The sequence below is a fragment of the Ursus americanus genome, chromosome 24, assembly GCF_024610735.1.
Source record: "Ursus americanus isolate L20-20 chromosome 24, mUrsAme1.1.p, whole genome shotgun sequence".
Lineage (NCBI taxonomy): Eukaryota > Metazoa > Chordata > Mammalia > Carnivora > Ursidae > Ursus > Ursus americanus.
The window spans coordinates 19,351,033-19,374,581 of record NC_142150.1 but is presented as its reverse complement, the minus strand read 5'-3'; the positions used below and the strand labels follow the sequence as shown (position 1 = coordinate 19,374,581).

The 23,549-nt window shown below is 42.4% G+C and overlaps 1 protein-coding gene across 9 annotated transcripts in view; it reads right to left on the bottom strand.

Moving 5' to 3' along the window:
- The window catches only part of LOC123799449 (uncharacterized), an 80,710-nt gene that overhangs the window by 6,813 nt on the left and 50,348 nt on the right, over nucleotides 1-23,549 (bottom strand). For 2 of the 9 annotated variants that reach the window (XM_087855391.1, XM_087855390.1), the window contains exons 4-6: nucleotides 19,624-19,752; nucleotides 17,668-17,737; nucleotides 14,357-14,788 (exon numbers count right to left, since the gene is read on the bottom strand). In XM_087855391.1, the coding sequence (XP_087711517.1) occupies nucleotides 14,712-14,788; nucleotides 17,668-17,737; nucleotides 19,624-19,752 (276 nt within the window). In that variant the 3' untranslated portion in view covers nucleotides 14,357-14,711. The other 7 variants (XR_015721555.1, XR_015721556.1, XR_015721553.1 and 4 more) reach the window with 7 other exon arrangements.

Sequence of the window (23,549 nt, the reverse complement as noted above, 5' to 3'; positions counted from 1 at the left end):
AAAGATTTTATTTATTTATTTCACACAGAGAGAGAGAGAGAGAGAGAGAGAGAGAGAGAGAGACATATCGAGACAGGGAACACAAGCAGGGGGAATGGGAGAGGGAGAAGCAGGTCTCCCGCGGAGCAGGGAGCCCAGTGTGGGACTCCATCCCAGGACCCCGAGATCAGGACCTGAACCAAAGGCAGATGCTTAACGACTGAGCCACCCAGGCGCCCCTTCTTTCTCAATTTTAAAAGTTCTTTATACAATAGAGAAATTAGCCCTTTATATTAAGAGTTCAAATACCCTCACCATTTGTCTTTTGTTGTTATTGTTATTGTTGTTTGCTTATGTTTTTATTTCTCCATAAAAAGCTTTAATCATTCAAATTTATTAGTTTTTATCTTTTTATTGCTCCTAGGATTTGAGTCAGACTTAGAAAGGCTTTCCCCAGTACAAGTTGTAAAGAAATTTGTCCATGTATCTTTTTAGTAACTCTCTGGTTTTATTTTTTACATTTAGATCCTGGATCCATTCAGCATTTATTCTGGTAATACTGTAAGTTTTTAAATAAATTTTATTTTGGCATTTGACTTTTTCTTTATTTCATAGTATTTTTAAGATTCTCAATTGAAAGTTGTTATATTTTATCATTAACATCTTTTTCTGATTTAAAAACTAATATATGTTAATGAAAAGTAAAGAAATGTACAGAGAAGCAAGGGGGAAATTCCAAAGAGTTTACACATGTTCATATTTCCACTATATTGTATATTATTGTGATAATACTGCCTATACAATTTGTATCCTCCTCTTTTTCACTTAACATTTTAGTACAAACACTTTCTCATGTTACTAAAGGCAATTCATAAACATGGATTTTAGTGCCTGAGAAATAATCCATAATTTGAATGTACTGTATGTACTTACTCATTTTCCCATTATTGATTTAGTTTTTTGGCCAACGTGTCATTTCTTAACTATCTCTAACTCATAACTAACTCTGTGATTACTATATCTACACAGGTCAGTTTGGAAGTTGGATTCCAGAAAAGGAATTGTTTTGTGAAAACCTAAGCACTTTTTTTTTAAGATCCTGATACATAATGCTTCATTGCTTTCTAGAAAGGTTATAGCAATTAATATTGCCACCAGCAATATGTGACACTGTCACTACATCTTAATACAGCATTTTTGAGAAATATTGTTTCCCGCCAACAAGCTTATTTTTTGAATCAAAAAGAAAGTAAAATTTTTAGTATGGAGCAGATAAAAGTATTTTCCAGAATATCTTTGCATTTACCAATAAATTAAATTTTTTCCGCCTTTCGTGTTGTATAAGTCAAGATAGTCATCGTTATATAATCAAAACACTACTAAAATTCCAGGTGTGTAATTTGCACCCAATCAATAAAAAAAGCTTACATTAATTCTTTAAGCAAACATTTATTAAGTGCACCAGGCCCTATCTGGGCCACATGAGATACATGAGCGAACAAAACAGACAACCCTTCACATATTTAAGTTCCCTGGCCAAGCCCTGAAGGCTTCTGAGTTTGTAGCATCTATTTAATATATGCCATCTTGCATTTATTCTTTTGCAAATTTTTGCCCATTCATGTATCAAATATATATATATATATATATATATTGCTTATGTTGGGCCAGACACTATTCTGGGATCTCAGGATAAACCAGTAAACAAAACAAAGACCCTCCCTCCTGTCTTCTGTAGGGGAGCATGCCATACACACTAACTATAACAACTAAGTAAATTATATAATATGTTAGAAGGTGGTAAGTGCTATGGGAAAACAGAGTAAGGGGAAGTCAGGAGTGGCAATGCACTATGAAGATGGGGCCTTCAATTTCCTCCACTATTATTTCCTATTAAATTTTCTTTGAGGGCCAAAATATTTTTAAATCTTTTTTTTTTTAACTATTATTTTGAGCTAATTTTAAACTTATAAAAACAAGTGGCCAAAATAGTGTAGAGGGCTCCTGGATACCTTCACCCCACTTCCCTGAGTGTTAACATCTTTTTATTTTTAAGATTTTATTTATTTATTTGACAGAGAGAGTCAGCGAGAGAGGGAACACAAGCAGGGGGAGTGGGAGAGGAAGAAGCAGACTCCTAGCGGAGAAGCCTGATGTGGGGCTCGATCCCCGGACTCTGGGATCACTCCCTGAGCCGAAGGCAGACGCTTAAGGACTGCGCCACCCAGGCACCCCCTGAGTGTTAACATCTTACATAACCATAGCATAATTTTCAAACATTGATACAGTTTGAATATCACCACTTTCTCCACTAATGTTCTTTTTCTTTTCCGGATCTTACGCAGCTTCCCCCATTGCATCTACCTGTTAAATCTCCTTTCTCCTTTCACAGGATTTTCATATCTTTCATAACCTTGACACTTTTGAAGAGTACTTCTCATTTTGTAGGATGTCCCTCAATTTGGATTTTTGGTGTTTTCTCACAATTGAAGTAAGGTTATAAATTTTTGGCAAGATCACCACAGAAATGATGTTATGTCCTTCTCAAATCAAGGGGTTTATGATGTCGATATGTTTTACTATTGGTGATTTTAACTTTGGTTACTTGGTTAAGGTGGTATCTGCAAAGGTTTATCCACTATAAAGTTACCGTCTTTCCCTTTGTAGTTAATAAATATCTTGAGGGAGATACTTTGAGACTTTTAAAATCTTCAACTTTTTGTCCACTGATTTTTTTTTTTTTTCTAAGTAGGCTTCATGCAGGGCTTGAACTCACAACCCTGAGATCAAGACCTGAGCTGAGATCAAGAGTTGGACGCTTAGGGGCGCCTGGGTGGCATAGCGGTTAAGCGTCTGCCTTCGGCTCAGGGTGTGATCCCAGCGTTCTGGGATCGAGCCCCACATCAGGCTCCTCCGCTGGGAGCCTGCTTCTTCCTCTCCCACTCCCCTTGCTTGTGTTCCCTCTCTCACTGGCTGTCTCTATCTGTCGAATAAATAAATAAAAAATCTTTAAAAAAAAAAAAAAGAGTTGGACGCTTAACCGACTGAGCCACCCAGGTGCCCCTTTCCACTGATTTTTTTTTTTTTTTTTTTGGCCATTCACCTATAGAGCTTGTCTGCTACAAGAATTACTATATTATCTACCTAATGGTGATTTTCTACTACCATCTTTCCTTCTACATCTATTCATTAGAATTCTGCTGTAAGAAAGAGCTATCTCTTCTTAGCCATTTATTTATTTACCTATTTAATCAATTATATATTTATAGCAGTGTGGTCTCATGAATATTCATTTTATTCTATGGGCAAAATCCAATGGTATCAATATTTGTTTTGTTGCTCAAATTGTCCCAACTTGTCCATTAGGAGTGTTCATAGGTAGACTTTTGTTTTCTTTTGACATGTCCCCATCTTAATTTAGAGTATTTCCCTCCTTTCTGGCTCCACAACACTTTCCAGGCTCATCTTATATTTTCCCTCCCCTTGCCCCTACCCTACTATTTCTCCAAGAAGCCTTGGTTCCTTTTATTGGAAATGGTGCTTACAAACCAAGATCTGGGCACTAGTTGTGCTCATTGCAACTGGGGACCGTTGCTTCTAGGCCCTCTCAGTAGACAGAGTTAGGAAATTACATATCTATAAATCATGCATATATACCCATCAGTACCATCTATACCCATCTGTATCTCTGTATGTATCTTTCGATGTGTATGTATCTGTGTGTATCTGTATATATATATACATAAACATATAGCACATAATAATATGAATTTATATTGATAACTTAGATTCTAATCCACAGGGTTCATTTTAACCTTTCCCTTTTCCTTACTTGCAACTTCTTTCTCCAACACTGAGAAACCAGCTGTGATTATGTACAACCTACTCACTTATTATTAAATATTCTAGTGAACGTTTAATGAGACACATTAAATGAGCTTCTAAATAGAAGACAGCATTTGGATGCTTCTTTTGTCTTTAGCCTGACAATATCTAGTCAAGATAACTGTTTTCTTTTTTTTTTTTAAGATTTTATTTATTTATTTGACAGAGATAGAGACAGCCAGCGAGAGAGGGAACACAAGCAGGGGGAGTGGGAGAGGAAGAAGCAGGCTCATAGCGGAAGAGCCTGATGTGGGGCTCGATTCCAGAATGCCGGGATCACGCCCTGAGCCGAAGGCAGACGCTTAACCGCTGTGCCACCCAGGCGCCCCAAGATAACTGTTTTCTATAGTTACTTAAGTCAATTCTTTTCATCCCCCTTCTTTAGTGTAGTTATGGTATTCATTTGTCAGTGTTTGTTAATGTTAGTGTTTATACGTTTCCTCTATATCTTGGTTGGTTTTGTTTGCTTATTTTTTAGGGCATATGAAAAGTATATTGAAATATTAGTATGCTTTAATAAGAAGAGCTATATGAAAATATAGACTCAGAGATGTTATTAGCCTCTTAAAACTCAGTTCTTGGTAGAGTGTTGGCAATTCAATCACTGTTTATTGAATAAAAGGTCTTATTTGCATGTAAATGCAAAATTGTGATAAACTAAAAGTCCAGTTACAACAGTATTTGAAGCTAAAATGATGGCTTTTTCTGTTTTTTTTTTTTTTTAACCATGGCTGGGAAAGAAAAAAATTTAAAGAAATTAACAGAATCAAAAAAATCAGAGAGAAAATAGCCTCAGATTCTCATTTTGAGTTTTTTGACTAAATTCTATACCTTTTCAATCAGTACTGTAAGGGTTTCACACAAATTTGAGAAATATCAACTTTGTCAAAGATCTCTCAAAAACTGGGTTATACCCATATCAGAGTTTAAGTTAGCTAGAAAGCAGAGTTATCCATAATGTTATTTTTGTATTTTTAGGTATTTTTTTATTTCTGTAGAATCTAAGATGCCTTCTTTCCATTTCCTCTGTCTCATAAGGAGTTTAAAGAACTTTCAAACAAAAGAACACATTTAATTATTTCACGTTATAAATCTGCATGTTTCCTCTGAGTAAATGCCATAATAAGTCACAACTAATTTAAATTTCCAAATAATTTAAATTTCCTTGTTCAAAATGGGGGTGGGGTCGGAGGACTAGGGGAAGTTTTCACCTTCTTCTGTTATTAGTTCTTGTGCAATACCTTCCATTGTCTTTTTTTTTTTCTGGGTCATGTTCAAAAAAAAAATAGTAAACACAAGCTTCTTCATCAAGTCTGTAAACATATATTCTTTTTCAAAGTGGGGAGATGAGTGACAAGATACATGACAGCAATAACAACCTAGACTATAGAAAGTGTTTTCTGAGCAGAGTCTGAGTGAGATTCCTGTCAGTGGGATTTCTCCTGCATGTTGTGTTCAGCTTGGCTGTTAGACATCAAATGGCCTTAAATATTACAGATTTTCCCACACATACTTTTTTGCTAGCAAACTACAGTGTTCACCAAAACAGCACCTTTCCCTGAGTTCCTCACTGACACGTCTCCTTAGCTCTCCTCCTCCTTTTTCCTGCCAAATTGTGCTTCAGGAAAGAATCTGCCTCAGGTTACTCTAACTTCCATGAATTAAAGCCCACAGGACAGGAAAAATGAGAAGGAAACCAGCAACTGGGGGCATATTCTAGGCCCTGTGCAAGGGATTCTCCATCTATTCCTTTTTAAAAAAATATTTTAAGCCTTATGTCTAAAATGAGAAATGGTGGGGATTTGACCGCCATGTTCAAAAAATGTTAGTGAGAAAATTAAAAAAAAAAATTATTTTAACAGATGGAGTCACCCGTCCTGTGAAAGGTGATGCTACTCTCCTCACCCCACAGGGAGGGTTGGGAACATCACCTACCTTTAACTTCTGCTCATCTCTTCCTCCTCCCCTGGCTAATCTAGCTCTTCACATACTAGATTCTGAATGGTCTTAGCTGAAGATTAAGTTGTTTTTACTGACAATCAGAGCAGATTCTGCTGTCTGACTGAGCTCATTTCACAAATATTTATGGAGCTCCTGCTTCGTAAGTCTCATTTCCTCTAAAGGATGATTGGGAGAGCATGAACAGGATATAAAGCCTCGCCCCTATCTTCAAGAAGCTCACAGTCCTCGGATAAACACACACACACACACACACACACAGAATGTAATTAGAGAATATGTGTGTGTCCAGGAGGGGCGTCTCTATGCTTTCTAATCTCCGTCAGGCTCCAGGAGCCTCACGAATCCTGTGTGGAGTTTTCTGATATCCCTGTAACCTGCTGTAAACACAGCCACCTTCTCTGGCCCTCAAACAATAATAAACATGGTGGGCGAGTGATAAATAACTCTATGGGGGCTGTTCTGTTTCCAGCTGGAAGGAGCCTCCTTATCCTTGTTAGTGCTAGGCCGGATTTAGGGGTTTAGGCTTGGTGTCATAGTACCTTTTCTCTCTCAGGATACATGATTTTTTCCCCCTAGCTCTTATCTTGATTCACGCAGAAGTGTCTATTTGTACTCTGGTCCCAATCCAGGGTGAGTGGGAGGGAGTGTTGGTGACTTGTCTTCCCAGCAGAGTTAAGAGAGACACCTGAGTACCTCATCCCAAGAACATCCCCATCTCTCTGGATGTGTTCTCCCTGCTGGTGATAAATACAGAACAAGAGAAGGAGGCAATCAGGCTGATCACGTCCACCATGAACTTCCGCTCTCCTTCCCTGTCTCTGGCGTCCTGGGTGTGGGACAGGATTTGGTTCCATGTGCATTTTCTCAGGAATTGCTCAGGACTTGATAAGAAAAGTGACTTCTAACTCGACTCTTGGACTCACCCTGGCCAGTTTCATTGAAACGGCAGCCGTTCCAGCAGCTAGGAGACTTAGGTGTACCCTGTTTCTTGACGGGCTCTACGCTCCTGGCTGGTGTGGTTGAGGGCCTGGTCAGCCTGTCCAGGGTAACCACAGAGTGGACAGAATTTGTCTGTTCAAGCACACACACCATCTCCTCACCCTGATAAGGCAGAGTTGCAGAGAGACCTCTGGCGAGGAAGACAGTGTCTCTTGCTGCCAGGTTTCCTTTGCACGTGTCTCAAATTCTAGAAAAAGCTGAAGACAGAGAATTTCCCAGGAAAGGGAAGCAGGCTGTAATCGCTAAACTACTGTGGTCTTAGAGAGAAATAAAACAGCTACGAGTTCTTTGACATAGTTCCTCATCCCAAACCTAATGCTTTGGAACTCCTTGGATGAAATCTAAAAGATAGTGACCAGGAGGACAAAGCCAACATTTCTATTTACTTTGTTGAATGTCCTGCAGAACTTGGGTAAAGATCTCACAGTTTTGTCTAGATTTTCTCAATAGTAGCTGGGAAAAATGTCCATCATCCTTTGGACTCGGGGGGAAGAAAGCAAGTTGCAGTGTAATATTTATTCCATGTCTATATGATTGCAGGTGTATTTTTAAAGTATCGACATTTTATTTATTTTATTTTATTTTTGGTATTTACGAGTCATGGGAGGTTATTTACAGAACAATTGCTGTTGGTTACCTCAGGATGGGGGCAGTGGAGTGGGGAGTAGAGAGGGTGGAGACAGCAAGACTATTAATTTTGTCCCTTTATACACTTTATACATCGTTCCAATTTTACGATAAGCATATACTTTTATGTTTATAATTAGGAAATAAAGCATTTTGTTTTAAAAAGTAGCTAGAGGGGCGCCTGGGTGGCACAGCGGTTAAGCGTCTGCCTTCAGCTCAGGGCGTGATCCCGGCGTTATGGGATCGAGCCCCACATCAGGCTCCTCCTCTATGAGCCTGCTTCTTCCTCTCCCACTCCCCCTGCTTGTGTTCCCTCTCTCGCTGGCTGTCTCTATCTCTGTCACATAAATAAATAAAATCTTTAAAAAAATAAAATAAAATAAAATAAAATAAAATAAAATAAAAATAAAAAGTAGCTAGAAGGTTTGCGTGTGTGCTGGAGGCTAGGAGGAGGATTAAGTCAGAGCCTCCCTCAGGCCGGAGCGTGTCGGGCCACACGGAGCCCCTGCAGCCGGGCAGACAATGCCCAGTGGGCTGTTCTGCCACCACGAGGAGGCCGAAGCTGGCTGTTGGCCACTGGCCTGCAGCTCCTCAGTCCCAACCTCCAGGACACGTCAGTGCGGGGATCCATCAAGAATCGGGCTAGACTCGTGACTGGAGGGAGAATCTGAGAACCCAATGAGCTGATAAGCAGGGAGCACTGCTGTGGGGCCTAGAATCTCACACTGCATTTAGTTACGGCCAGCACTGAGCGGCCACCCTGGGAGCCAGAGAGCATGCCGACGCTTTGCAAACATCTTGTTTCATCTACCCCATGCCTATGCTGTTGGTACTGTTACTACCCGTCTTACAGACAAGAAACAGAAGTTCAGAGAGCGGAGTCATTTCTCCAAGTTCGCTCAGCTTTCAACACAGGGCTAGAGTCAAAAGCTGTAGTGTATGAATATGTGTGTGTACAGCTGTATATTTATGCACTTAGGGTATATGCTCTACAGCCTCCTAATTTTTCCAGCACTTTCTCACATCTGGGTAACCTGTAATCTACAGTCTTCTAAAAAACAACAAACATACCGATTTATTTCAAGCTGCCCCAGGGCCTGCCGTGTCAGAGACACTCTCTGAATAGTAGTAGTGTAGCTGTATTTACTTGTCGGACACAACACTGACAGGACTCAGACTGCAAAGAGGCTGGAATAGAAGCTCCCCGGGATGAAGCAGCTAGACACAGGCCTGGCCTCGGGAGAGCCTTGGGAACACAGCTTTATGTGCAGAAAGTGTTCTAATGCTTCAGCCCACTCTCCTCGTATCGCTCTCCTTTTCCTCTTCCTTTCCCTATAAAAACATCTGAGTTTGTGTTCTGGGATAAGAGAAAAATGCAGGTTCTACCCAATTTAGTTCTTCCTCTACTGATCTGATTAGAATAAACAAGAGCCTCCCAGGACTTGTAAAAAAAAAAAATCCTTACTCAGATCTTAGATGAATTATTGCTGAGAGGTTTTAATTGGCTGCGGTTGGCTTCTGACCTCTCTCTCGTACAGATTGATTTATGAGGTGAATTTGCAATCCACTGTTGGAAAAATTGATAGCATGGTAGCAGATAGAAGTTACTGTTTGAATAAGGCTTGGAAAATAGTCATGCCATCGGAGCCCCCACCGCAAACACCCAAATTCATGTCCACAGGCAACATTCCCCCGGACCGCTGACGGGCCCTAAGCTCGCCCTATGTGTTTGTTCTTAGAGACAGATAAAGGTTGCTATTTTGTAGTCTGCAGAGGGAAAAACAATAAAATGTGAAGAATAATCTGTTTTATTTTTCCCTGTAATTGTTTTTAAGCCTTCTGCAAGATTTTACCTATGAAGCTTTCTCTTTTAACAGAAAAGTGATTTGTTTGTTTGTTTGTTTGTTTTTGCCACCATTTTAGTATTTTGTGTAGTTCTTCAGAAGACGTGATGACTTGTACCACATACCAAGTGGTAGAGGTTGGCTCCACTTTAACCGATGTATCTGGAACTGGATACCTTTAGAAAAATGGGAGACCTGTGCTCAGTGATCTCTCTCTCTACTTCATATTACTTCTAGGATGCAGGGCACAGTTCATATCCAAGGAGCCATTCTTAGAAAATGGTTTAGATAAGCAAAGCATTTCCTTGTATGAATTCTTGTAGCCTGTGTGTGACACTGATTTACATTGGTTATCAGCCACCGACTATCTAGTTCCTGCCTCTATTCTCTGAAGAGCTTTTAAACCTTCCCTGGCACTTTTTTGTATTCTCTTTGTTCATTTATTCATTCATTCAACAAGTCTTTCTTGAGTACCTACCATGAGTAGCCTCTGAGTACACAGTACAGTGGTGAGCAAAACGGAAGTGGACCTTACCCTCACAAGACTTACCTTCAATAAGCAGGTAGACACTGAACAAGTAAAACCCATCCATGTGGGGGCGCCTGGGTGGCACAGCGGTTAAGCACCTGCCTTCGGCTCAGGGCGTGATCCCGGCGTTGTGGGATCGAGCCCCACATCAGGCTCTTCAGCTATGAGCCTGCTTCTTCCTCTCCCACTCCCCCTGCTTGTGTTCCCTCTCTCACTGGCTGTCTCTATCTCTGTCAAATAAATAAATAAAATCTTAAAAAAACAAAAACAAAAACAAAAAAAAACCCATCCATGTGTCATTACCAATTATCTCGTGTGAGAATAAAAAGAACAGGATGCTGTGGGGGAGCACAGAGGGGGATGCTTACATTACATGAGGTAGTCAAGGAAGGACTCCGCTGAAGAGGTGACGTTTAAGCTGAGACCTGAAGAAAGAAACCAGCCATCAGAATGGGGAAAACATTCCTGGCAGCAGAGACAGCATGTGCAAAGTCCCTGCATAGCACTAGGGTTGAGCGTGTGTCGTCCAGGAGCTAAAAAGGGCCTGTGTCGGGGAAGCATAGTGAGGAACGCAGAGGGAGGGTGGATAGATGCTCAGAAAACCAGAGTTATTTAGGGCTTTCCAGCCTAAGCTAAGAAATCTGGATTTTGTTCCATGAGGTGGGAAGACAGACTGCAGATGCAACCTCACAAAGACAGTGCACTGAACCTCTGGTTAAGGAACCCTTCTTGTCAGCCTTGAGCCAAAGTAAATGAGGTCGCATCTTCTCAGAAAGTTCAGTGTCTCTCTTTTAGTATTTTTTTTAAAGATTTTATTTATTTATTCGACAGAGATAGAGACAGCCAGCGAGAGAGGGAACACGGGCAGGGGGAGTGGGAGAGGAAGAAGCAGCTCATAGTGGAGGAGCCTGATGTGGGGCTCGATCCCAGAACGCCGGGATCACGCCCTGAGCCGAAGGCAGACGCTTAACCGCTGTGCCACCCAGGCGCCCCTCTCTTGTAGTATTTTGCAACACATACTACATATCCTGTAGGTACGCTACACAGCTGGGGTAGCATCTCCTCGTGTTCACTGAACGCAGGATAGCGGTATCCTCCTGTTCCCAAGTATTTTTCTACAGCATGATTTGTAATGACTTCCTAACGTTTCCAGTGTGGATGTACCATAATGGATCTCGCCTAGCTCCTATTAGACATTTGAGCCTAACGAGATTAATAACTTCATGTTAAGTAACTCAAATAACAATGTATAGAACTTACACATTAATTTTTGCACACATATGCCTGATTATTTCCTTAGGGAACATTGCCAGATCCGAAATTAGTGGGCCAAAAGAATATGCTTACTTTTATGATTGGATCAAAGGCACCACAGCTATCCGCCTGAAAGCTATCACTTTATACACCCGCAGGTGAAGTGTGAGAGTAGCCATTTCCAATGTTGAAATGGAGTACGGTTTCCAAATGGTGTGTTTTGGGCTAGAGGGGAAATGGGAGTTACATATCCACTTGGGTTGGAATCTTGCCTCTCATAAGCTTTGGGTGCTATAAGTTTAAGTACACAAACCTTAACTGAAAGACTCAGTTTGTTCTCCCAGAACATAAAGGAGAGAATGCCTCAAGAATTGATGCGAAGATTAAGAGTAATCATGTATGGAAAGCACTTAACAGAATGTAGATCTTCCTTGACTTATGATGGCTTTATGTCCCAATGAACCCACCCTAAGTCAAAAATATGGTGAGTTGAAAATGTATTTAATACACCTTCCCGATGGAACATCATAACTTAGCCTAGCCCGCCTTAAATGTGCTCAGAACACTTACTTTAGCCTACTGCTGGGCAAAATCATCTAGCACAAAGCCTATTCTATGATGAAGTATCATGTAATTTATTAAATACTATACTGAGAGTGCAAAACAGAATGTCTGTCTGGGTACAGAACGGTTGTGAGCGTATCTGCCATAGACCCGCGTGATCGCGTGGTTGACCGGGAGCTGTGGCTCACTGCCCTGCTGACATCACAAGACAGGAGCACATCACTAGCCCAGGAAAAGATCCAAATTCAGAATTCAAAGTACAGTTTCTTTCTTTTTAATTGTTGGTAGGCTCCAGTCCCAACGTGGGGCTCAAACCCATGACCCTGAGACCCCTGAGATCAAGAGTCACACGTTCTGTGAACTGAACCAGCCAGGCGCTCCTGGACGTACAGTTTTTACTGAATCCATATGGCCTTCCCACCATTGTAAAGTCGAGAAATCAGAAGTCCAACGATCATAGTCAGGGACCATCTGTACCTACCCCGAGTAAGCAGTGATTTGTGTTCTCCCCTCCCCCACCCATGTATACACAAAGACATATACACACATTTGGGGTGTGTGCCTTATGGTTGTGAATTTTGACACTCTCTTGAGCAAATGGAAAAAGGAAAATTCCTGTCTCTGTTATCACATCTTCGAGGCATTAAATAAAGTGTTTAACCACCTTCTCCTGGCAACTGAGAGTATAATCTCCACATTCCAAGGTAAAACCTCTCCCACATGGATATTTCCTCTCTAAAACGAAGACAAGTCATCTTTGACTAACACTGGGCTTAGACACTATCTGTTTTGCCTTAAATCTTTCATATTATGAGGCAAGAACATGGCATGGGAGTAAGAGCCACTGAAGACCTGGGTTGGAAGGCTGACTCTTGCCACTCACAGGTGGCTTGGGCTTGACCAGTTTCCTCATGCTCTCTGAGCATCATTTCCCAAATAATACAGTGCCACTTCTCAGTGCTGATGTGAGGGGTATATGAGAGTAACATAAGCAAGGGCAATTACCGCCGCTGTGTCAATAAATCAATACGCGTGTTTGAATCCAAATCTCATCTCCGCCTCCTAAGCAATGGATATAGGAAGGATAAAAGCACACAGAACGTCCTACATCCATGAGACAAGACATCTGCTCTTAGGTCCAGCTCAGCCTTTTATTCCTGCAATGATCAACTCTCCTCTTTTATATGCAGTCTTCAAAAATCACAGCCACTCTGATCTACAACCTAGATAAGAAAACTCCGGCGACAAGGACACTGATGAATCTCCTGATGCATTTGCAGAGCTGTTTGAATGATTAGGTTGACCTGCAATCTTCCTCCTTTGTCAACCTAGAAAAACTCTGAAGTGACCAAGCGGCCCAGAGAACCAGGAGCCTAAAGAACTGAAGAGTGGAAGGAGCTCCTGAGTTCATGGCGGTCCTCAGAGAGTGTTAACAAGCAGAGAACCACTGTTGCTGTCAAGTTTGTTGTGAAGAGGCACATCCATTCCAGTTGGGAGCAATGGCCCTGTTGTTATCATGCCAGAACCAATTTGGGCATAGACAGCTTTTATTTGAGGTGAGAGTGGGGAGCAGTTAGGGTAGGAGAAGGGCCCAGATAATCAGAGAAAGCTTGGCAAGATCAAGAGTTTGAAAGTCATGACTTAAACTAGGTTTTGAGATTGTCGAATTCGTTTTTTCATTCTTGTTACTTCTGGAAAGCTGTGATTCCCACCCCTATACAAAATAAGTACAAATCCCCAAATCCCGAGTTTGTAAGGTATCAGTTACTGCATGGGCTTTGAGACCTGTTTTTGAGACTGATTTCTACCTGCAGCCCAGATTTCTTCACTCCTGGGTGTTGAACCAGACATCCTGAACATCCCCAACTCAGAGACAACTCCATTCTCACTTACTGGAGCCAGTCATTGAGGCCCCTCTTGTCTCCTGGTTTTTTGTTTGTTTGTTTTGCTCTGTTTTTCTCTCACCTCTGTCCCATCTGCCAGGAAATCCTATTGGCTATACCTTCTAAATACATTCAAGCCAGGGGCGCCTGGGTGGTGTAGTCCTTCTGGGATCGAGCCTCACATCAGGCTTCTCTGCTGGGAGCCTGCTTCTTCCTCTCCCACTCCCCCTGCTTGTGTTCCCTCTCTCTCTGGCTGTCTCTCTCTGTCAAATAAATAAATAAAATCTTAAATAAATAAATAAATAAATAAATACATTCAAGCCAATCTGACCCTTTTTAATTACTCTCATTGTCACCCCTTACCTTCTCTTGTTGCCAACCTTCACCTCTTACCCCATTATTACAATACCCTCTTCATTGTTCTCCCTTGTTTTATCCTCGTCCCTTCAGTCTACTTCTAACACAGCAGGAAGACAGAGCTGGTCAGGTGTACAAGCCGAATCATGTCCACGCCCTCCAGCTGCAGCTCATCCCCCTAGAAAGAGTCTTTGCTAGGGATTCTGAGACATAGGCGCTCCAGCCCCATGACCTGCCTGCTCTCCCTCTGGCTCTCCGCATTCACCCCACTTCTGCCACACTGGGCTCCTGGCTGTTCCTCCAACACCATGGCAGGCACACACCTGCCTCAAAGCCTCTGCTCTTGCCCTCGCCTCTGCCAGGAAGATCCTCTTCCCACATACACACCTGGTGGTGTTACTTTCTTCCCATCTTTGCTCAGTGGTCACCTTCTCAGTGACACCTTCCCCGACCACCCTTTCTAAAATTGCACTCTGCCCCTCCCAACCTATCCCCCCCTCCCATTTTAATTTTTTCTCCTTAATGCTTATTGCTGTCTAAAACACTGTATCTTTTACTTACTTCTCTGGTTTATCATCTGTCTCCCCACTCAAATGTGGCCTCTACAGCTGCTCCAGCAATATTTATTAGACTGAATGAAACACGGACCTGATCTAGATGGGCAAATAACGCCGACATCACGCACATCACGTGGAAAGTGTGGTGGAGGCTCTGAGCTAGCGGTTATAATTGTGAGAACTTCAGAAGGGGACTTGCTCACTTCGACATCAGCCCAGGATGCTGCTGACGGGGAAGGAGGCCAGGCAGGGATACTGGAATCCAAAGCTCTTAGAAAGGTGCAGTCTTTCTAGCAAACTTGACGGCGGTCCCCGGGCTGCTCTGGACACAGTGAAGATATTCAGGAGCTGGACAGTTTCCAAAAGATGCATTTATAATTCAGGTGATTCAGAGAAAGAACGGCTGTGAGATACGCTCCCCCTCTTCGCCTTCCTGCCCCCCCTCTGTTGTGAATCCTCAACCTATACAGTGGTGAAATGGAGAAGGAACCATAGACAGCAAACCCTCACGTTACACTTGCACATGCCAGGCTCTGCGCTGTGCAAGTGACATATATGAACCTGTTCGATCCTCACAGCGATCCTATAGGGTAGATACTATCATTATGCTCATTTTAAAGATGAGAATATTGAAGCACAGAGAAGTTAAGTAATTTTCCCAAGGCCATACGGCCGGTAAGGGGCAGAGGTGAGATTCTTAATTTGGAAGGTGATGGAATAAGAAAGAGGACTTAACCAGTCTCAAAGATCATATTAATCATGTGGACGTATACTTGTTCATCAGACTCTAGACCTGCTTTTGTGTCTTAACAAGCTGGCTGTTGTCCATGGTCCTCTAGTCTCTCAGCTGGCCTCATCTCACCTATCCAATTGGTACTACTCCCCACAGATGCACCCTACATTCTAGACTGGTTGGGCCTTTCTTAGACCCAGACCACACTCACACATTCATTCTTGCTCAGCCTTCCTCAACATTCTTCATGGCATGTTCCCCACTCAGAGCTGGAGCTCCATGTCCCATTAGAGGTGTCTGCCTTTGGGATGAAGAAGTTTGGGAAGGCTCTCCAGATTTCATTTCTACTTCCCTCCCCAATTCTCCAACTTTGGGCTGAACTATCTAGTTCCTACCTTTTGCCCTGTTTCTGCTTCCTGCCTTTGGCCAAGCGCTTCCAGGTGGACACCTCGGGGGTGGTCTTCCTGGCTTCTGGTTTTGGTGTCACCCTGGGTGCTGTCACTTGGCCAGGCTCTGCTCCATGTTCGGCATCCCGAACAGACCCATGCCTGGCCACCCTTGGTGTAGCAGCCCAGGTGGGCACTGACTTGAACCACCTCTCCTTCTTCCTCTATCTGTCCAAATCCTGTGAGAGTCCTATTGAACCCTCGGGTCCTCAATGAGACGTTCCCGAACAACGCCAGCTGGTATTTTCTCTTTCTGCTTCTTGGTCAGCCACATGTTTATTGGCTATCCCGTCCATTTTGACACGTGCTTTAACTTCCCTTTAGCACTCTTTACAGTTGGTATTAGTCACCGCCTGCTCCCTACCATGTCTTTCCAAGAAGACAGCGTGTCCTTCTCGCCGAGGTCTGTTTTGTGGACTTCCTTTATGTTCCCTGTCTCAGCAATGCTTGTTGATCTGAAGATTTTATGACCAATCCATGAAGAGTGGGTTATGAGACATAGGATGTTCTGGAGACACCTGCAGTGTGATATGTATGAGTCTGGCTTTGGGGGCTGGCAGGTGTGGCTGGCTCTGCCTGGTTATGGGTGGCCCTCCTGTATTACCTCCGTTACATCTGTCTCCTCATCTGGAGGGGGATCGTGAGGCTGACCAAGAAAATGTATGAACAGTTCTGTCAGAAGATGTCTGGCACATAGCAAGTGCCCAATGAATAGTAACTGTGATTTTTCTTGTCCCTAAGCTTTGAAGTTTATATTAAATAGAACAAGAGAACATACCAGTATACATTCCCTGGTGAACTTGTCTGAGGCTTCTCAGACCGTGAATCTGTCCCAACACAACATTTTTAATCACCTTATATTAAACTGGATTGTAGGGTTTTCAACCCCTTGAAACTGTGGAATTAATGTTATTAAACATTCAGGACGGAAGGTTCTCAGAAGAGTCTGTGAGATTGGATGGAAGGGGTAAAGCAAAAGCTTTTGATTATTTCCTGATTGTGACTTCCCACCTGGCCTTCCTGTGCTTCTTTCCTCCTTCCCTTCCCGTCAAGTTTTGAAGGCTTGCCATGAAAATGAATGAAAGATTGAGGAAATCGTTGATATATTTAGGTTATGTGCATATAGATATTTATAGATTCTTGCAAGTCTTCAACATTTAAAAATTGAGTTTACTGTTCTTAGTAAAACATCACTGGTTGAACCCTGTTCACTTGTTCTATTTTTAGCCTGTACCTTTTATAGTTGCAACATGAGGCAAAACCTCCTATCAAAATCTTGACTATTCATTCATCCTTTCAGATGTGAGTTTTTAGATTTTGAATTACAATTGCTATGTTAACTTTTGACTCGTGAGTTCAAGACCATCTCTCACTCTTAATGTTTTCTCTTTATTTCATTAATTCACAAACACTGGGTTCTTGGTATGTGTCAATTACAGAAGTAGAAAGATGAATAAGACAGGGGCCCTCCCGTCAAGAAGCTTCATCTATGGGATCATAATGATCTATTGTGATAGACTAGTTAGATTTCCAATGAGGCATCTGAATACTACCCTCATTAAAAAATAATGAAGAAGTTTTATCTCCTAAAAAGAGTGTATGAGCATGCGTGTATGTATTTACTATCCCTGAACAATTTTTTTGTGTTCTAACAAACTTTTGTAAAAAGTCCTCAAGTCCAGCTTATAGTTGGGGAAGATATGTCCCCTTGGATTTCCTATAATACTGTATTACAGTGTTACAGATTCGGTTATTAAAATTTTTATTTTTTTCCCCATAGTTTTATTTTTTATTGATTTTTTCTAAAGATTTTATTTATTTATTTGACAGAGATAGAGACAGCCAACGAGAGAGGGAACACAAGCAGGGGGAGTGGGAGAGGAAGAAGCAGGCTCATAGCGGAGGAGCCTGATGTGGGGCTCGATCCCATAACGTCAGGATCACGCCCTAACGCCAGGATCACGCACTGAGCCGAAGGCAGACGCTTAACCGCTGTGCCACCCAGGTGCCCCTCCCCATAGTTTTAAAATGTAAAAGTCATCTTATACCTCCAAAGTGTTCTTTTATAAAACGAATCCTTTTGTCCTCAGGAAATTTTTGTAGAATCATTAAATAAACCTGTAGGAAAATTTAAAGACGCTGAAGTCTCTCACATAATTGGAAACATCTTATCCAGCTACATTATTTACCGTTTTATGAACTTTAATATTTATTTAATTTTGGAGGGGTTTGCTTTTCTAAATGATACATGTTCTTTGCAATTAATGACAATGAAAATTAGTTCTTTTCTAAGCTTTATTTCTCTTACTTCTGTTCCCTGTGTTGTTGCATTGAGCAAGGTTCCGTAGCTTCAGCACTGGTGACTGTTTGGGCTGGAAGGTTCTTTGCTGTGGGGCCGTCCTGTGCACTGTAGGGTATCAGCAACACCCTTGGCCTCTACCCACCAGGTGCCAACTGCACTCCAGTTCCCAAAGTTACGACAACCCAAACTGGTTCCATACATTGCTAAATGTGCCCTGAGAAGCAACGACGGGTCTAGAATTTCCAGAACATTGAGTAATACCGACAGTGATAAGGGCATCCCTAATTTGCTTCTGATTTCACAGGGAATAATGCTTCTGGTGTTTTTTCATTAAATATATCAGTTTAGCATAATTAGTCTTTATGAGGTCAAGGAAGTAGACTTTTACTCTTATCTTAAAATAAATAAAATGTAAATTTGCAGTGAGTGCTGACTGATGATAATGTAGGATAAATTCTTTACGGTCAAAAGAATTAATACAATTCAGGGGGCCCCTTAGGACCAAGGCTGGGTAGGGAGTGCGTGTGTGTGTGTGTGTGTGCGCGTGTGTGTAAAGGAGTTGGGGGGGAGTGTTGTGTAACTCTTGATTCTGGACACTTGGCTCATAGAAGCCGAGAAGAATCTGTGCTAAGACAACACAGCCAAAGCTTTTGCACAGTGAAGGGAATCCAAATGCCTGATTATTGCTGTAGCTGAGAAATAGCCCCTAGGTATTCAGGGTAGACGAATTCTTTAGCCACTCTTTTCAAATGATAATTTATTGCTCGTTTTGTTTTTCTGAACTCATTTTATGAGGCTTCTGCTTTCAACATCTCAACCATAACAAAGAAGTTGAGAGTCCCTGTTATTCGCCTCCAACGGCCTTGAGAAGTCTGCCCCCTTGACGGAGGTGACCACGGCAGGCTTGGCAAAAAGCTGGGGGGGCATGTTCAAACCTTCCCAACCAGACTGGGGTAGGGGCCACAGACAGACGGCACAGGTGAGGGGAAGCATAAATCCTATTCCTAAGCTGTTCAGACTCCACTTGGCCTGAATGGGCCTCCCTCCGTGGGGGTTCAGAGGCCCCTGGGGCTGGTGGATTTATGTCAGCAAGAGCCGTGCAGGAGAAAGAGATTACGGATGCTTTCAAAGGGTGTGTGAGGGGGTTGCTCCGAAGTCTGAGCGGTCTGGGACACAGAGCTGAGTCTGTGAGGACCTGGGCTCGTGCCAGCGAAGGGAGTAGGGTGGCCTGAGGAATGGAAGGTCACTGGCCAGTTGAGGGTTGTGATAATTATATCCTTGTTTCCTTGAAGGTACCAGCGTCCTTGATTTTCCAGCTTCAAAGAGCACTGCCTCTGAAGTAGGGGACGTTCACACCTGCTTTGCTGCAGCGATTTCGGCCTTCCTGGCTGCAGACTCAACAAGGCAACAATACGGCTGTGGACATTTTCAAGGCCATATTTAAAAACCAGGCATGGGAAGCTTCTCTTCCACCCTTTCTTCTTAAATGAAAATGAAAAGCTTAGTGTGCCCCGTGAGAATTCAGCAATGAACCCAATTTAATGGTTTTACCTTAAATTCAGATACTTCGTAGGTCAGGCACCCTAAATCAACACACGCACACACCCTTGTCCCCTCTCCTTCCAATTCTTGCGCCACTCCAAAGGGGCTGGCATAGAACCGGAAGTCTAGTAATTACTAAAGACAGCAGTATACAATACACCTGGAATGTTTGTTTTTCCTTTTTCCTCTGCCGTTCCTCTCCAGAGAAGTTGTGCCAACAAGAGTGAAGAAGTATAAGCATGGTTCTGCCTTTCATGTTTTCCTTACAGCGCTTCCATTCCCACGAGACCTTCAGAGAGGAGAGAGGTATTTACTGTTTTTCAAAAGGACCCTGTTTGTCTACTGGACACAATGAACATGATCTAAAAATGGGATTTCCTCTGACTAAATGTATACTTGCTGCTCCTCACCCCATCTTCCACTGATCTTCTGAACCCTCCCATCGTTAAATGTGCAAATTTAAAACCATGTTTTGGGTTAAAAAATTCCATTTGTTCAAGATGAGATGACTGGTTTCTGGCACTTGAAATCTTCCCGAGAATTAGAATGGGTATCACACATAACTTCTTGGATCCTGAGCTCTCATGTTTCTCTTGCTGCCACCAGCTCTGCAGACCAAACCTTCTTTCTCTAGGCAAAAGCAGGTGCTGGTCAAAGCCTTTTTAAGAAATTAGAAAGAGGGAGATATTGTCTATTTTTCTAGCAAGTTCTTGTCTGACCTTGACGGTGATAGGGCTTCCACACACAAAATAGTCCCTCTTTTTAACTTTTGTTCTGAGATTGCACAAATACACAGTTATGTTGATGAATTCCCAATTTAGTGACATAACTAGTTAGAATCTTCCCTCATTGAAACATATGGTCTCTCTCCAACGCCCCTCTCTCTGTCTCGCTCTCTTTCTCCCTCCCTCTCTCCTTCTCTTTCTCTCTCTATCTCAGTTGTGCTAAGAGTTTCCCACTTTCTAAGTCATGGGTAATGACTGCTATGACTCCATCCTCCAAAGTCAGCTCCTACCTGTCACCTGGGACCCTGGGATTCTGAGCTTTTGCCTGTGATTTAATAATGAGACCCAATGGAGCAGCCCAGGTGCTGTATCTCATACTCTTACTGATTGCCAAGGGAACATTTAATCTGTTGACTTTATTCAGTTGTGCTAGTCTGGCAAACATACCTGGAGCTGTAAATTATTTAGATGTTTAATTTATTTGGTGTAGAAGGAGCTCTCTTATACCTTAGTTATCTAATAGCAGAAGATGAAAAACCACTTTGTTTGCAAATCATAAAAACTTTAACAGATTGTGCCTTAAAGAGTAAAACAGACTTCCCTCACCTTAAAGGTATAACAGGGGTCCAAACAAGCATTGTTAACACATTATCCCCTAAGATAAAAATTATGGCATAAATCTGGCTAGGTTAGAAGTGAAATGTGAAACAAAGGCCTTCCACTGGATAATAACAGACCACAAAAATAGACTATAACTGAGGGATCAGGAGTGGACAGCCGGGGTGTTTGCCAGAAAGCCCCTCTCCCCCCATACTTCCCAATGTACTTCCCAATGACCCAGGGAGGGAGATTTTTAAAAGCCTAGGTAATAGGATATAACCTAAACCCTATTAGTATGCAAAATTACTACCTAATAGTGAAACATGTCATTGTTTTATTTATTCTTTTTTTTTTTTAAGATTTTATTTATTTACTTGAGAGAGAGACAGCCAGCGAGACAGGGAACACAAGCAGGGGGAGTGAGAGAGGAAGAAGCAGGCTCCTAGCAGAGGAGCCCAATGCGGGGCTCGATCCCAGAACGCCAGGATCACGCCCTGAGCCGAAGGCAGACGCTTAATGACTGCACCACCCAGGAGCCCCTGTTTTATTTATTCTTTGACCTCATACTTAGTACATTATAATTAAAACAGAAATTCAGCACGTTTCATTAAAATAGAAACAACATAAATAAATGGTCTCAGGGAGCAACTTCTGTCACATTAGAGGGTGGGAGCCCCTACCCTCCCACTGTTTCACTCACTCCCCTGATGAAAAAGGGTTGATTCAAAGCAAAAATCAGCATTATCGATAATAACACAAAAATATTAACAAGAGTAAAAAATTCTTTGTAAACTTTTTCTTTTACAATTGCCTCGCTTTAAAGGTCCTTCTGGAATCAGGTGACATGATTGGGCTTTTATTTATCGTCACACAAATACATTAAAAATTTTTGTTTAGCAATGGGAGACAGCAGAATTTTCGCTGAGAACGCTGGTTCTGCAGTCCAGCTTGCTGTCTGGATTTGAAGTCTTGACTTTTATTAGCTGCGTGACGTTGGAGAAGTTGTTTAACTTTTCTGCACCTCTGTTTTCTCATTTGTAAAATAGGGATATTATCTTTCTCGTGGAGTTTTTGTGTGGTGAAGTACATGTCATGACACGTAAGTGCTCAATAGACGTTAAATTATTGCCGCTAATCATTGCTATGTGCTTTGGACTCATTTCCTCATTTCCTCACAATAAAGAATGCTGTGAAGTAGTTATTACTTCCATTTTACTAAAGACGAAATTTACCGCTAGACCCAGCCTTGAACCAAGCAGAGCCCCAGTTCGAACTCCGTTCTGTAAGTCTCTGTGGCAGGTCTGGCTCTCCACAAGGGGACTCTGAGAAAGAGATCTTAGGGCGGGAAGGTTCCTGAGGAGTGCTCAGGGGCGACATCTATGGGCCATGGGAGAAGCTGCACCGCTCAACCCGCACTACTGAGCTCCTAACAGCCCCTAAAAGTTACACCCCGCTGGGGCGCCTGGGTGGCTCAGTCATTAAGCGTCTGCCTTCAGCTCAGGGCATGATCCCGGTGTTCTAGGATCGAGCCCCACATCATGCTTCTTCCTCTCCCACTCTCCCTGCTTGTGTTCCTTCTCTCACTGGCCATTAACCAGCCTCTCCATGGAATCTGCAGTCCTCAGATGTAGGCTGCCCGGGAAGTGGGGTGGCTGTGGGCAAAGCAGCTCTCTTCACCCAGAGGCTGTCCCCTGAGGGGTCTGAGCTGAAGAACTGTCAGCAGCCAACCCTCAAGGCAGCTGGGGGCGTACGAACTTCAGTCTCGAGGGGGCAATCTGGGCAGGGTGCCACAGGGTCCACACCTCCCTGCAGTTTAGGAAGGCATTCAAGGTCATCTTATGGCCCATGGCAGTTGTGATCACTGCTTCTTTGCCCAGAATCTCTCAGACCCCATTCGTGTTGGGGAGCCAAGGAAGCACATGGACGGACTGTCTCTGTGAACGACAGAAGGTGCTTGGGGACTTGAGACAAACACAGCAGCTGCTGACCAGCACCAAAACCAAGTAAATCACTGATGAGCCCTGGCTGCCATGTTTACATTCTCTTTATAACTGGCTCGAAGGTAGGTCACACACAGATGCTTAAGTAGCCCAAATTTAAGAAAATCCTGTCCCTCTACCAAGCTCTTTTTATGGTGTTTTATGTCATAATCCATAGGCTAGAACCACAGAATTTTAAAATAAGAAGGAGCCTAACAGATCTACCTCCTTAATTTGGGTTGGGGTGGAGGGGAGTGAGTTTGTCAAGGTCATACAGTAAGTTAATAGTTACACACAATGGGATTGGGACCATAAGCATGAAAACTGATATCTCCAGTAGAGTCTAGCTGTTTGCCAACTGCAAAGAAATTGTAAAAACAAATTCTTGGCTGAAAACTTGAAAGGATAGGTTTGGAATGTTATCTTAATGCACATTACAATCTTGAAGTTTCTTGCCATATCCTAGATAAAGTGCTGTGTTTATATTTTATTCATTTCCATGCAAAATGGCTTCTAAAACTAAATGCCAAGAATTCTCGCTGACGTTGTTTGGTTCACGTTTCTTTTATTATATTTTGCTTCTTTTCTGGCAATACAATATTTTATGATTAGAAGATTCCTCTCCTCCTAGCACCATAGTTTTTCTCCATATAATTGAAACGATTCCATAAATACTGTAGGGTGTTGGATATGTTTAAAGAACCTATTTCAGATTTGAGAGTAAAGTCTTATCTTTAAAATTACTTTCGCAGAACATATCAGACACACAGAGCTGTCAGGTT